Source organism: Felis catus, chromosome D3, assembly GCF_018350175.1.
Source record: "Felis catus isolate Fca126 chromosome D3, F.catus_Fca126_mat1.0, whole genome shotgun sequence".
Taxonomy (NCBI): Eukaryota; Metazoa; Chordata; class Mammalia; order Carnivora; family Felidae; genus Felis; species Felis catus.
Window position 1 is genome coordinate 66,170,519 of NC_058379.1, and position 14,349 is coordinate 66,184,867.

The 14,349-nt window shown below is 40.3% G+C and overlaps 1 protein-coding gene across 1 annotated transcript in view; it reads right to left on the reverse strand.

Annotated features, from left to right (window-relative positions):
* The window catches only part of EPG5 (ectopic P-granules autophagy protein 5 homolog), a 108,009-nt gene that overhangs the window by 64,240 nt on the left and 29,420 nt on the right, over positions 1-14,349 (reverse strand). The window contains exons 12-17 of the mRNA XM_011288022.3: positions 13,730-13,884; positions 11,696-11,836; positions 6,811-6,975; positions 5,318-5,437; positions 4,408-4,667; positions 1,148-1,288 (exon numbers count right to left, since the gene is read on the reverse strand). Coding sequence (XP_011286324.2) covers positions 1,148-1,288; positions 4,408-4,667; positions 5,318-5,437; positions 6,811-6,975; positions 11,696-11,836; positions 13,730-13,884 — 982 coding nt within the window. The remainder of the gene's footprint in view (positions 1-1,147; positions 1,289-4,407; positions 4,668-5,317; positions 5,438-6,810; positions 6,976-11,695; positions 11,837-13,729; positions 13,885-14,349) is intronic.

Below are 14,349 nucleotides of genomic sequence, written 5' to 3' on the forward strand. Positions count from 1 at the left end.
AATCAGGGATCATTACAAGGAACAATGATACAGAAAACACTGGCCCTTCCCACAGGGTAGTACTTAGTTCTCTTTACAGCCACACACTTTCATTCCCCTGCAGAAAAGCACATCTGCAGTGGAAAAACTGAAAAGAGAGGCGGGGCCAAGGGACCTGGGAAGGAGGATAAGAGAAAAACAGAGAAACACTAATCCAGGGTCTCTCAACTTTGGCACTACTGACATTTTAGGCTGGCTAATTCTTTACTGTGAGGAGCTCTCTTATGTACTGCAGGACGTTCAGCACTACCCCTGGCCTCTACCCACCGGATACTGGTAGCAGACTCCCCCACTCGCCCCCTCAACCACCCCCTTGCCCAACCATCCACTGCCTCCCGCTCCCCACCAGGATGTGACCACCAAAATCATTTGGAGACATTACCAAATGTCCCAAGGGTCAAAATCGCCCCTGACTGAGAACTACCACTTTAGAATGACCTGATGTTATCATGAGCCCTTTTCCCAATCACATGAGCCAAAACATTCCCTTCTTGAAGAAACCAGCACGCACCGGGTTTTTATCATGTGCAATTAAGAGTCTTGATTAACACCCCATCCTTAATTCTTAATTCCCTCCCTTCCAAGCAGCTATTTCTTTTACCCTAAATTCCATATACTTTTACCACACAACGCGAATGCAACCTATACACCACAGCATGCATGGCCTTGCCAATAATACTTTGCTTCATAAGTTTTGTAATTACCTCAAAAGTCTTGTTTTATCAACAAGATTATGTATGTCTCATGTGATAAGCACCTTCCTATGCATCTTATCTGTCTGTAATACTACAGACAATTAACAGCAATGTGTTCTGCTACTGTTACAATGGCAAAGCCATTTGCTGCTCAGTGTCAGAAGCACTATTCCCAGGTTTCATGGAAACTTCCCTTTCAACTGCTAATAAGCTATAAGCAATCTAAAATTAAATGAGAAATGGAAATATCTTTCATGATAATAAAACAAGAATCATTATAAGAGTCACTGTTTATCAAACTGCATTCTAAACTAGGCAGGAAGTTTTCTGCCTCATAAAAAAATACACCAGTGAATTATATCATTCCCTCTTTTACTTGCAAGCAGTCATCTGTACTCCCCATTTCGACTTACTGCTCATTCTTCAGAAGGTAATACTGGCAAGGGTAGAACAAAGGCAGGATCTTATCCAGGACATGAACCACTGTTCGCAAATGCCTCGACTGGACCAGAATTCCCAACAGTGGGATGCCTTCTGCACAGAACTTCTCAATGCTATGGAAAGAGACAAAGGCAATGAGCATGCAAGGCAGCCGGCTCAGAAAATGACGTTCTTCCAGTGAGCCATCAGCCTACTTGCTACCCAGATGATCTCAGGTCTCCAGCACATTTCTGCACCACCAAACTTAGCCCAGGAATACTAGCATCAGAGCTCTGGAGCACAAAGGAACTTAAGTTTCATCCATATGCTCATTTTACACGTGAGAAAGGTGAAGTATCATGCCCAAATTCACATAATTTCCTAATGGAGGGCCAAAATGAGAACCCAGGTTTGCAAATTTCCAGTCCACAGCACTTTGCCACTACCCTACTTTGCTTCCCAAATGGTGCTTCTTCTAAGAGCCGTGGGGCTCTCACTGTCTGCATATTCCCACAAGGTAGCAGAGCAAAGAGAAGATTCAAAAGTGAGTTCATTCTGTTAGTATAAAATGGCAAAGTTCTTCTGAAACCAATTTGCATAAAAATTTACCCTTTGACGCACTTCAGAAAATCTATCTTTAAGAAATAATCTCAAATGCGGAGGAACATATGACAGATGAGCCATGTAAAAGATGGACTTTTCAAAATTGTTTAAAATCACAAACTCAGAAGCACACATGATTTATGTAAATTTTGGAAAAATGCATTCAATGCGAATATTATTACATTATTTAAAAATAATGTATACCAGGGGTGCCTGGGTGGCTCAGTCAGTTGAGCATCTGATGTCAGCTTACTTAGCTCATAATCTCATGGTTCATGAGCTGAGCCCCACATCAGGCTCACTGCTGTAGGCACAGAGACTGCTTTGGATCCTCTGCCTTCCCCTCCTGCCCCTCCCCCACTTGTGCACATGCACTCTCTCTCTCAAAAATAGATATTAAAAAACAAAACAAAACAATGTTTCATTAGGGTGAGAGAGATTCTGGGTGATTTCTTTGACTATTGTTCTCTGTATTCTGTGATGTTATATTCGTATGCAACTTATACTGCTGCATACTCTGCACCCAACCCTAAGCACATTCAAAAGATTGTTAAGTTAATTCTAGTATGCATACATCCCAGACGTCTGGGATTGGTGGATGGAATTCAGCCCCAAAGAGAAACTCTTTATTCCCACCTTCACTCCATTCAGGATTTGGTAATCAGCACCAAACAAATACTTATGTTTGGAGAAGACACAGTCTTATCAGTGAGTAAAGGAACTACAGTCCCAGAATGAATAGAAGAAACAAGAATCATGAAACGATTGAGTTCAGAACACTACACTCTGAATCCACACGCCAGACATATGCTAAACGTGTTCAGAAAATTAGAACTCACTTAAGGCTCATAAAGTAAGTCCAGTACTATTATTATTCCCATTTTATAGATGAGGTGCCTGAGGTACACGACCCTGAGAATGATACGAGGGCTATTGGAAAAGATGTGGAGTGCCTCCCAAAGTGCTTAATTAAGATCTCTCCTCGTCCCAGTGGATCACTTCTACCCTCTTTTACCTGACTTTCAAATCTGTCCATTACTAGTCCTACTGACCTACTTGATCACCTCCGTTCACTACCATGAAGCATAGGCTTCGGTCAGGAGTGTTTCCTCATCACTCCTCACTCTTCCCCCTCCCCACTCAGACACCTGGTGCTCCTTCCCACGTTCATGCTTGAATCAAATATATACTAGTTCAAGTTCTGGAGATACACTGATGAAAGGACGATGCCCCTGCCTTCAAGGAGCACACAGTGCATGAGAAGAGTGAGAGAGACGATTACACTACAATACAGTAAGGGCTCTGCTCAGAGCACACAGGTGCTATGGGTGGGGGAGTGGATGGTCCGAGGCTGAATCTTCAACACCGTCACCTGGCAAGGTCACCTGGCAAGGGTGAGCATCACCACTCTGCCCCCTAGCCTCGGACGCCTTCTCTACTTAAGACTCCTCTCCAAAGCTTAGCTCCTCCACGCAGGCATCCTGCCCTAATGATCTCTCCTTCCTTTAAATTCCTTCTGCTCATATTCTTGAGTGGTTCCCAATCCAGGCTGTACATCAGAATAATCTGGAGAACGGCCCCAGACTAATTAGATCAGGACTCTCACACTCTTCTCTGCACAGGGAGCTTTAGAATCACTCCAAACGTGACTCTGAAGAGCAGCAAGAACGGAGAAGCACTGCTCTACACCTCTCATCCAGCCCACGGTCACGTCTTTAGTGCTGCCAATTGATTCCATCTACCATCTCCACTAAACTGTCAACAGCCTGAAGGCCACTAACAATCCTGTCTCTCTCCCACTTCTTGGCACAAGGCTGAACATAAACAGCTAATAGCACAACTGGCATCCTACTGAAAATATATGTAATGTGGAACAAGATGTTGAAATTGGGATGGTAAAAAGGTATTACAGTGAGTCTAAAATGAAAGAACCAGAAAGCATGTAGGTGAAAGAAATTTTAGAAAAAAAGAGGCTAAAAAAAATTAACACACTGTAGGAAAATGATCTCTGGGGGGGAAAAAAAGGATTTTTAACCAACTAAGAATTCATTCATTTACTTACTGCACCAGTTACTTATTGCACCAGCTATAGCCTTCAGCACTGGGATAAAATGGTAACACAAGACAACCACGGCTCCTGAGGTTAGGACCTCACACATGATCCCTGAGAAGACTGAACAGAAAACTACCACTCAGTGTAGAAGAGACAGAGATCGCTCTAGGCTCATACCAGAGAAGCATGTGACCTGAGCAGGCATTTCATTCCCCTGGGCAGGTTTAGCCCTCTAACTGAGAAGCCGAAGTTGGGCTGCCATCACTTTAAACAAAATTCAGTAGAGATGACTAATTATTTTTATATTGTCACTATTCCAAGGAAGACAAAACATCTAGCGCTAACGTGAACGTTGTCCTCTGGGTGACAGGTATACTCTCTCCGTAATGTATGAGATGATTTTCTGGTACAAATCTGTCTTATATGAATTTGGGCAGCATTTCCCCTACATAAGCCATTAATAAGGCTTATAATTTGGTCCTGATTGCCCTTAGATAGGTTTGATGGAGGCCTCAGACCTTGGGATGTGAAAAATAAAATCCAGAATCACTGACTACAAGGTTCAGCAACCCTAGGGGTTCAGCCCAAACACTGTACCTGTGGCCCACAGCCGTCATAGCTAAGGCCAGATAACAGCCGATGGGCATGCCCGCCTTAACAGCCTTCAAGAGAGGATGAAACGTGGGTGACTCTGTCATGTCAGGCACAGTGCTGGAGAAGGGAACAGTTGGACAATTCTGCTGTATTCCATAATCATTTTTGTGCAGTTTTAACCTCAAGATCAAGTTCCAGGCCCACTGGTTAAATGAGGTCTCAGGTGTCTCTCCATATCGAACAATACTGGCCAAATATGAAACCTAAAACAATTATTTATTTTAAACCACATTAGTCACATACAAATTAAATCAGTAAGCTCACCCGCCCATTTGCTTTTGTGATCAGCAACGTCCGCAAAAGAGAGGACACACTACTTACCAGTGCTCAGTTTGCAGCACTCAATTACAGCAATTTCTCACAACTGACCACTTCTGCTTACTCACTAGTCTCTTTGTGCGTCTGATCTGAGTCAGCACAAGCAAAGGAGTAATAATACAAAAGTTGGTGCACAACTCATGGGGTGATGATAAATAAGTTTTAACAACCAGTTGGAGTGTGGGAGATCCTTTACAGGGTTTGTCAATTTTGTCAGTGTGAAAACTCCCACCATGGTCAGTTTCAAGCTACCAACAGGTCAACAATCTAGTTTGCAAAGTTCCCGAAAATTTAACATTCAGCTCTCCGGAGCCAGGACACGCCAGCTCCAGGTCAAGTCAAATGCCACAGTATTAAAATGGTCACATGTAGGCCACTTCTCAAAGAAAAAAATCTTCATCCAACCACAGAATTCAATTTCAGTATCTTAAGTTGCCAGAAATGTTCTTAGGCAACCTAAGGGTAAATACTGTAGCTGTATCCACCCAAATCATTTATAATAAAGATATTCTCAATATATAAGAGAAGGAAATACCTGCTTCATACTTTCAGAAAGAAGCCCAGCATACGGCTTCTGTGCAAGGTATTTCTGGTACGCTTCAAGAATCATTAAAGCCACTTCAGCATGGACTGCTTGATCCAGATGAAGGGTACCCTTTTAAAGAGAAAAATCATCATAAACATGCCATCTTGATTTTTTTAACATACCTTTGAACAAAAGGACTAGGAAGGATAGTAAAAAAAGGATCTTGGATCCTCAACTTTCCAAAAATTACATCACTTAACAATGAAGTTATAAAATGGCAACAGGAAAAAACACGGAAATCTTAAAGAACCATTACGTTGTACTTAAATAGTCTGAGTCATCCCGGACCCTCATATAAAAGGTATCTTTGAATGTAACTCCCCCACTCCTACCCTAGAAGCTCCATGAAGACTTTAGGTCACAAGTTTAAGGGCACTGCCACAAACCGGGAAGATGTTTATTATTAAACAAAAGGATACTTAATAAATTAAGTCTATATCCCCTTTCCTCATTTTGTCATCAGTGAAAATACAGAAGATACTCAACAACACAAATAAAATATTCCTTCAGGAGCCTGAAGTTGCCTATAGAATTTCCCATCCAATCTTCCTTTGCAACCTGAAGAAACACATTCCTGGGGCACCTGAGTGGCTCAGCTTGTTTAAGCATCCAACTCTTGATTTTGGCTCGGGTCATGACCTCACAGTTTGTGAGATGGAGCCCCATGTCGGGATCCACAGTGACAGCAAGGAGCCTGCTTGGGACTCTCTCTCTCCCACTCTTTGCCCCTCCCCGGCTTGTGCACTCTCTCTCAAAAATAAATAATAAATAAACGTAATAAAAAAAAAAAGAAATAAAGAAATATATCCCTAATCCTCTCACGAATCCTCTAACGAAGGATCATGGAGACTCTCATAGGGAAGTTCATGCAGCCTGCTAGGAGAGGGAGGACTAGGGGCTTCTATTCACAAGTCAGAGAACACGAGGATGGAAAAGAGGGGTCTACAGCTCTCACTTGGAGTGGGGGAAGCCCTGGATGAACCCATGGGCAGACCCAGGTGGTCAGGGACACTCTGGAAGAAAAGCTCCCTGGCTCCAGTTTTCTCATCTGTACAACGGGGTCAAGTTCATGCAAAACACACAAGATGGCTGTGACAACCAAATGTTTGTTCAGAAAAAAAGCTGGCAGACTGTTAGAGAGGGCTGAGTTCTCTCCCATTTTCCCTTTAAAATGTTGACACATTTTGACCTAGGAACTAACACGTAAGGCCTAGAGTAAAGAGGAAGGAAAGTTTTAATGGTCAAAATCATGGACATGGCATCTTTAGAGACATGATACATAGCAAACTCTTAATAATAAAAACTATTAATAACATTAATAAACTATGATTAATAAAAACTACCATCACTGAGTACTGAGAAATGTTTGTTTTGAGGAAATGTTTCTCTAAAATTGATGTGTAGAACCTCCAGTATCTAGAGAGTGGTTTTGATACACATACCTGTTCACCAAATCCCCAATTTAGTCCTTCTAGAATAACACAGGCCAACTTATTCTTCACCATTGTCAGGTTATAATTCAATAACCAGTCCCGAATCACGGCTATCTCAGAGGCAGAAGGTCGCCAGAGATACAGAGGCAGTTCTTTAAACAAGTATAAAGAAACCTTATTTAAAAGAAAATGATGGTAATTAAGATCAAAACTTAAGGAACAATCCTGAATTACTACAATATATTATTAAACTGCCTGCAAAATTTTTTTTCCAAAAGGAAGTGGAGTTTTGTTTGATTTTTAGACAAATGAAATGGACATCATGGACAACCAAAGGAAATAAATATTAAAACCAATGATACACCAAAAGCACATTTTGCTACCCTGTGTAAAGGTCAATCTTTTATTACATATAATTTGGTATACTTCCATTTAATAAAGCCACCATACCAAGACCCAAATTTAAAGCCATAATAAACGAGAAACAGTCATTCATTTTACAAAAAGATTTAGCGCTTTAAATAATTATTTAAATAAACAAAAAACTGGTAGTTGTCAGAGCAGAAGAGGGGAGGATAGTAGGGGGATGGGTGAAAAAGGTAAAGGAGATTAAAAGTGTAAAACTGGCACAAACTTCCAGTTATAAAATAAATCACAGCGATGAGAAGTACAGTATAGTAATTACAGTCAATGACACTGTAGTAACTTTGTACAGTGACAGATGGTAACTACACTTATTGTGGTAAGCATTTCGTAAAGTATATCATCGCCAAATCACTATGTTGTACACTTGAAATGAATATGATATTGCACGTCAACTATACTTCAGTAAAAAAATTATTATTTCTTTTCTGGCATCTAAAAAGATATTTCTGTTAGCTCCCAAGCAATCTGGGGAGGAGGGACAAGGAGTGAACAGAACTAAAAATGAAATAAGATTAACCAAGAGTTGGTAACTGTTGAAAGTAGATGATGGGTACACAGGGATTCATTTCCTATTCTCCCTTTTATATATATTTGACAGATTCTATAATAAAAAGTTTTTAAAATCCTGTTTACAAGAAGTCTATAGCATCACTTTTTGAATAACCTATCGATGTGTGCAAATTAAGATAAATCTGGGGTCACTCAATAGTTTGCTTTAAGGGAGACTGATCAGAAGAGCAATTCATTTTATATTGTCTAGAACAGTGCTATCCAATGGAAATACAATGTAAGCCACATACATAATTTTAATTTTTCTACTAGCCACATATTTTAAAAGTAAAACAAGTAAAATTAATATATTTCATTTAATCTAATATGTCCAATACATTATCAACATGTGATCATTATACAAAACTATTGAGATATGCTACATACTTTTTGTTCACACTAAATCTTTGAAACCCAGTGAGTACTTTACACTTACAATACATCTCAATTTGGACTAGCCACCTTTCAAGGACTCTACAGTTGCATGTACCTAGTGGCTACTATATTGGACAACACAGATCTAGAACATGCATACTAGTACTTTTCAGGTTCCTGCACTGCTCCCAATGAGAGGCAAAACAAAATGGGAAAGAACAGTAGAAAGAATGAATTTTAAAGAAGCCTTTCCTGGGGTGCCGGGGTGGCTCAGTCGGCTAAGTGTCTGACTTTGGCTCAGGTCATGATCTCGCAGTCTGTGAGTTCAAGCCCCGCATCAGGCTCTGTGCTGACAGCTCAGAGCCTTGGAGCCTGCTTCTGATTCTGTGTCTTCCTCTCTCTCTGCCCCTCCCCCACTCATGTTCTATCTCTCTCCTTTAAGAGTAAATAAACACACAAAAAAAATTTTTTTTAATTTAAAAAAAAATTACCAAAACAAATCTATCGATACATACAAAGAATAACACACGATGATCAAGTGGCTTTTATCCCAGAAAGCAGTAACAGTTCAACATTTGAAAACTAGGACAGTTTAGAGCCCACAGATCATTCCTACGCTCTGGGGCTAGTTCTAATTCCTGATTATCCCAAGGTAACAGCAAAAATATTCAAAGCCATCATATTCATCTGAAGGCACAGAAGGTTTGAACAAGTTCCTCCAAAAACGTCAGCAAGTTCACAAAGCATTAAGGAACTACAGGTATAAACAGAGAATGGAGGCACCTTTTAGAAGATATGCTCTAAAAAACATTATGCTTCCAATTTTTATACTTAAAGTCAAGCATACCTCTGGGCCAGTTTACTAGAAGTATTATGAGCAAATTTAAAATGTAAGTGGGTGTATGTTAGCCAACTTGACAATAAATTATATTAAAAATAAATAAATGAAATGAAATAAAATTCATCCATATGGAAAATTAAATTAAATTAAATGTAAAATGCAAGTGTGGCCAAAACCAGACAGCCACTTAAGAGAAAATGGTGATGAGCTCAACCTAAGCGAAAGAATCTTGCGACCCACTGTGTATTTCTTTAGAACTCATTCCATTAGATAATCACCCAAAAAGGAGTAACCAAAAACATGCTCCCGTATATTGAATATAAAAGCCCTTTCATCTCAATAAAATCATATCATATCGCGGTGGGATACAATGCTTTTATTAAAAAGAAAAAGTACTACTGCCACTATGGAAACACTATGGTGCTACCTCAAAAATGAAAAATGGAATTACCCTATGTTCCAACAACTCTACTTCTGGGTATATACCCAAAAGAATGGAGAGCAGGGCCTCAAAGAGACAGCTGTACGCTCACATTCACAGCAGCATTATTCACAACAGCCAGAAGGGAGAAGCAATCTGAGTGTCCAGCAACAGATGAACAGATAAACAAAATGTGGTCTATACATGCACTAGAATATTATGCCGGCTTAAAAAAGAAGGAAATTCTGACACATGCTACGACATGCATGAACACCGACCACAGTATGTCAAATGAAATAGGCTAATCACAAAAGGACAAATACTGTGTGGATTCATTTACACGAGGTACGTAGAGTAGCAAAACTCTAGACAGAGAGAAGGTAGAATGTCGTTACCAGGGACTGGAGGGTGGAGGGTGGAGGGTGGAGGGAATGCAGGCTTACTGATTAATAGGTATAGAGCTCCAGTTCTGCAAGATAGAAAGAGTTCTGTAGCTGGGTGACAGCAATGGTAACAAGCAAAGCAATGGGGATGTACTTGTGTCACTGAACCGTACATTTAAAAAGGGTTAAGATGGTATATTTTATGTCGTGTATAATTTACCACGATTAAATTTTTTACTGTAAAAAAAAAGTACGATGTACTTTTCCAAGGAGAGCGTATCATTTATTCTTCATTTAGAAAAAATGTGTCTCATAAACCAATCTTTCCCCGGAATCTGCCCACTTATGAATGTAATGAAGCAATGACAGTTATCAGTGATACATCCTACAGGGACAATGCAGTGACTACAAGATGAAGGGCCTCTGCAAATACTATCACTTTAAATGTTCCTCTTCAAGTTACAATGTGGGACTATGTGCCATTAGCAAAACTTACACATTATAGCAGTATTACAGATGATGAAGAAAATCTTCAGTAAGTGTGTGTTTTTTTAAAATGGTACATCCAGGGGCGCCTGGGTGGCTCAGTCAGTTGAGCATCCGACTTCAGCTCAGGTCATGATCTCACAGTTTGTGAGCTGGAGCCCCATGTCGGGCTCTGTGCTGACAGCTTGGAGCCTGGAGCCTGCTTCGGATTCTGTGTCTCCCTCTCTCTCTGCCCCTCCCCCACTCATGCTCTGTCTCTCTCTCCTTCAAAAATAAATAAATATTTTTTAAAAATTTTTTAAATGGTACATCCACACAATGGAATATTTGGCCATTAAAAGTCATGAAGTGCTGACTCATGCTACAATGTGGATGAACCCGAAAACTATGCTAAGTAAAAGAAGCCACTCACAGACCACATAGTGTATGATTCCATTAATACAAAACGTCCAGAACAGTCAAATTTATAGAGACAGAAAGTAGATTAGTGGTGGCTTATGGCTGGAGGGGATGGAGGGACAGAGTGTGATAGCTAAAGGGTATGTGGTTTCTTTTTGAGGTGATCAAACTGTTCTAAAATTGAGAGTGGTGATGGCTACACAACTCTGTGAAAAAACAAACACACCAACTTTCATGCTTTAAATAGGGGAACTGTATGGTATGTGAGTTATGTCACAATCCAGCTGTTTTTAACATCAACAGACTACAAAAGGGATTGTGACAAATGACAGAAATAAACTGTATGTGTCTTGTTTGACTTAAATTACCACTTTTATTTTCGCTTTTGGCCTATGTAAACAGGGCCTTCTTTCTTAATCATAGTTGTTTCTTTCAAGTATAAACTATAAAAATTACGAAAGCCAAACAAACTTTGAAATACAAACTGTTATTAACTATATAGACTGTACTTAAAAGAAAAGCCTGTTATTGAGGGATGTCTGGGTGGCTCAGTCAACCGGTTAAACATCCCAACTCTTGATTTCAGTTCAGGTCATGATCTCAGGGTCATGAGATCGAGCCCTGCGTTGGGCTCCACGCTGAGTGTGCAGCCTGCTTTAAGATTTTCACTCTCCCTCTCCCTCTGCCCCTCTCCCGTGCGTGCATGTGTGCATGCGAGCCCTCTCTCAGAACAAGAAAAAAGAAAAAAGAAAAGATAACAAAAACCTGTTACTGAGGGAGGTACAAAGTCACTTTGAGGAGATTAAAGAGAATCACAGCTTTTTGTAAGAAGCCGCTAACCCCAAGCAGGCACGGTGAATGGCAGGGCCCAGGACACAGTCCACGTTGTCTTCATCCTGCTGCGCCCGTCACTCAGTCATTCCCCAACAACCTGATTATTTTTCTCATTGCTCCATTACTCCAGGATAACAGAACAAAAAAAGCAAAACATACAAACAAATTAAGTGCTCTTACCATTCCAACCTGGTCAATGGTGTCTTGAACTCTATCCAAAAGGACAGAAATTATCTCAGGGTGAACAGCTGTGATGGCCCCTAAGAGCTCTCGACCAACCTTTGAAAAAGTCTCTCTGGTGGACAGGGTGACATAAGATACCTAAAAGTGGGAGGAGGTGGAGATGGCACTTTCAATACCCATCAATCATCAGTCAAAACACAGTTCCTTAATGCAGGATGTTTTCAAGTAAAAGAGAAAGAGCCTCACACTGAGCCTTGGGTCATGCCATGTTCAAAAAGATGTCAGAACTACAGAGAGCTACCTGTCTACCTGAGGCTGAGTCAGGAGGAGAGGGAAAGGCACCTATGTAATGACTTCAAGCACCGGGTTCAGGAAGTATATCCCAAAGCCTGTCTGTAGCTATATCCCTTTGGTGTAAAAACTTTCTAAATTTGAGAAAATTGCCAAAATGATGAAAACCAGAATGCATTTCATAGAAATACCTATTGTCTGCTATAAAATAAAATCCCCAGCTACAAGAGCTTCTAAAATATCAATGTTTATCAACTCCTCTTAACATATTCCAAAGTACAGGTTACAATCCACTGATGCCAATGGCAAGCACATTTCTTTTTTTAAAAAAATACAGTGGAATAGAACAGAAAAATAACAGAATAGAATAGAAAATTGTGAGGGTGCATCTCAGTAGCATTAAGTATTGCTTCAGTTTCACACATACACACACACACACACACACACACACACACACACACAGGCACACAAAAGCAGAATGTAATACACAGTGTAATTTTTACTGTGAGTACTGGCCAAACTCTTGAAACATTCAAGAGCATAAGTGTTAGGGTTAGCACAACAGACCCTAAGAATGCCACTTACTATATGTGAGAACAGACCTTCCCTCCACACCCACGATATTCTCATACCATGAAAATAGTCTGGAATTCCAGACCCATTTAGACCTTAACCTCACAAGTAAGTATAGGAATAGCCTAGTGCTGGACCCTGGAAAAGAACTTTGGATCATCCAGTTCATTCATTCTTAAACCAGGATACTTCGGAGAAGGTGTTAAACTCAGAGAATCTTCTTCAAACATAATTTTACTTAAGTGTACTCGAATAGTTTGGAAGAGATATTTTTTAATGAAGATAAACAGATACATGACAACCTAAATTGAAAATATACATCTTTTAAAATACACAAAACTCTAATAAAAATCTTGATAACCACTTTGGGTTCTGTCTCTAGATCCTCAGGGGTCCAAAGTCTACTCTCTTCCTCCATTAGGGAGACTCAGTAAAGGATCTCATCCCAGCCTGTCATCTTATAGATGAAGCAGCTGAACCCAGAGTGATGAGGTGTCTTTCCTGCTGTGAGATGAGCAATTATTAACAGAGTTCAAACAAACCCAGGTCTTCTGGCTGTAGCATCAGTATCCTTTCCACCATCTCATTTAAATTGGATTGGAAGCCAGGCTTCTGCATAATTGGCACTGACACAGGGCAGAGGGACAACAGACTGTTAAAACCACAAGTGTCAGGCTATGCCAGAATGCCTGCCTATTCCTCACCGAAACTCATGCATCAGATGTCAAGAGACAGTAGGGGGAAATAGAATGAGTATGATTCATATTTTCAACATTCCTTAGAGCAAAATGATAATCCTTTAATTCTCTCTTTCCATAAGTACAGACAATACAAGTTAGTCACTTTTTTTAAAGCAATCCCCAAAGAGGGGGTGCCTGGGTGGCTCAGTCGGTTAGGCATCCAACTTAGGCTCAGGTCATGATCTCCTGGTTGGTGAGTTTGAGCCCCACATCAGGCTCTGTGCAGACAGCTCGGAGCCTGGAGCCTGCCTCAGATTCTGTGTCTCCCTCTCTCTCTGCCCCTCCCATGTTCATGCCATGTCTCTGTTTCTCCATAATAAATAGATGTTAAAAAAAAATTTTTTTAAAGCAATCCCCAAAGAATCAACGCATGGACAATCCAAAAAAAAGTATTTTTTAGCTGATTTCTAAAACTTAATATTCTAACCTCATATATCTCCAGAACAATAATTTTTATGAAGTCTTCATCCACATTGGTTCTTCTGGCCTGAGCCATCTGAGCAAATGTCGTTAGAAGGCAAATCTCTTCTGAGCTATTCATGGAAGAAAGACACTTCTCAAAGTTCACAAAATGTTCTGGGTCTGCAAGTTCATGGCAAGAAAATTAAAATGGGTGAAGAATGAGCATAGACCACATTTAATTACTCTTCCAGAGAGAAAGAAGATATAAAATTAAAAGATATATAAAAATATTTAAAAGTCTCCGTTCCAGCACAGACATCTACAGGCATCGGGAAAAAGCCGGAGACCAGATGAAATTCCAACTCTATGTATAATGTAGCCTCAGAGGTGACATTAACAGCTCCAATTCTCAGTTTCTTCATCTGCTTTAAACAGCTGTTAAAGATTAAATGACACTAGTGACCAGTCACTAGTGAAGGGGTCTGTCAACTGCAAGGCGCTACTACCGTCACTAGGTGTAACATTTTCAAAGGCACACGGGAAACTACTCAGTAACTGTCAGCCAATGAACCATGTGACTAATGAAAACGGCTAAGACTAGCAAAGCGCCCTGCACAAACACAGCACGCATCCCAAACAAAAGAG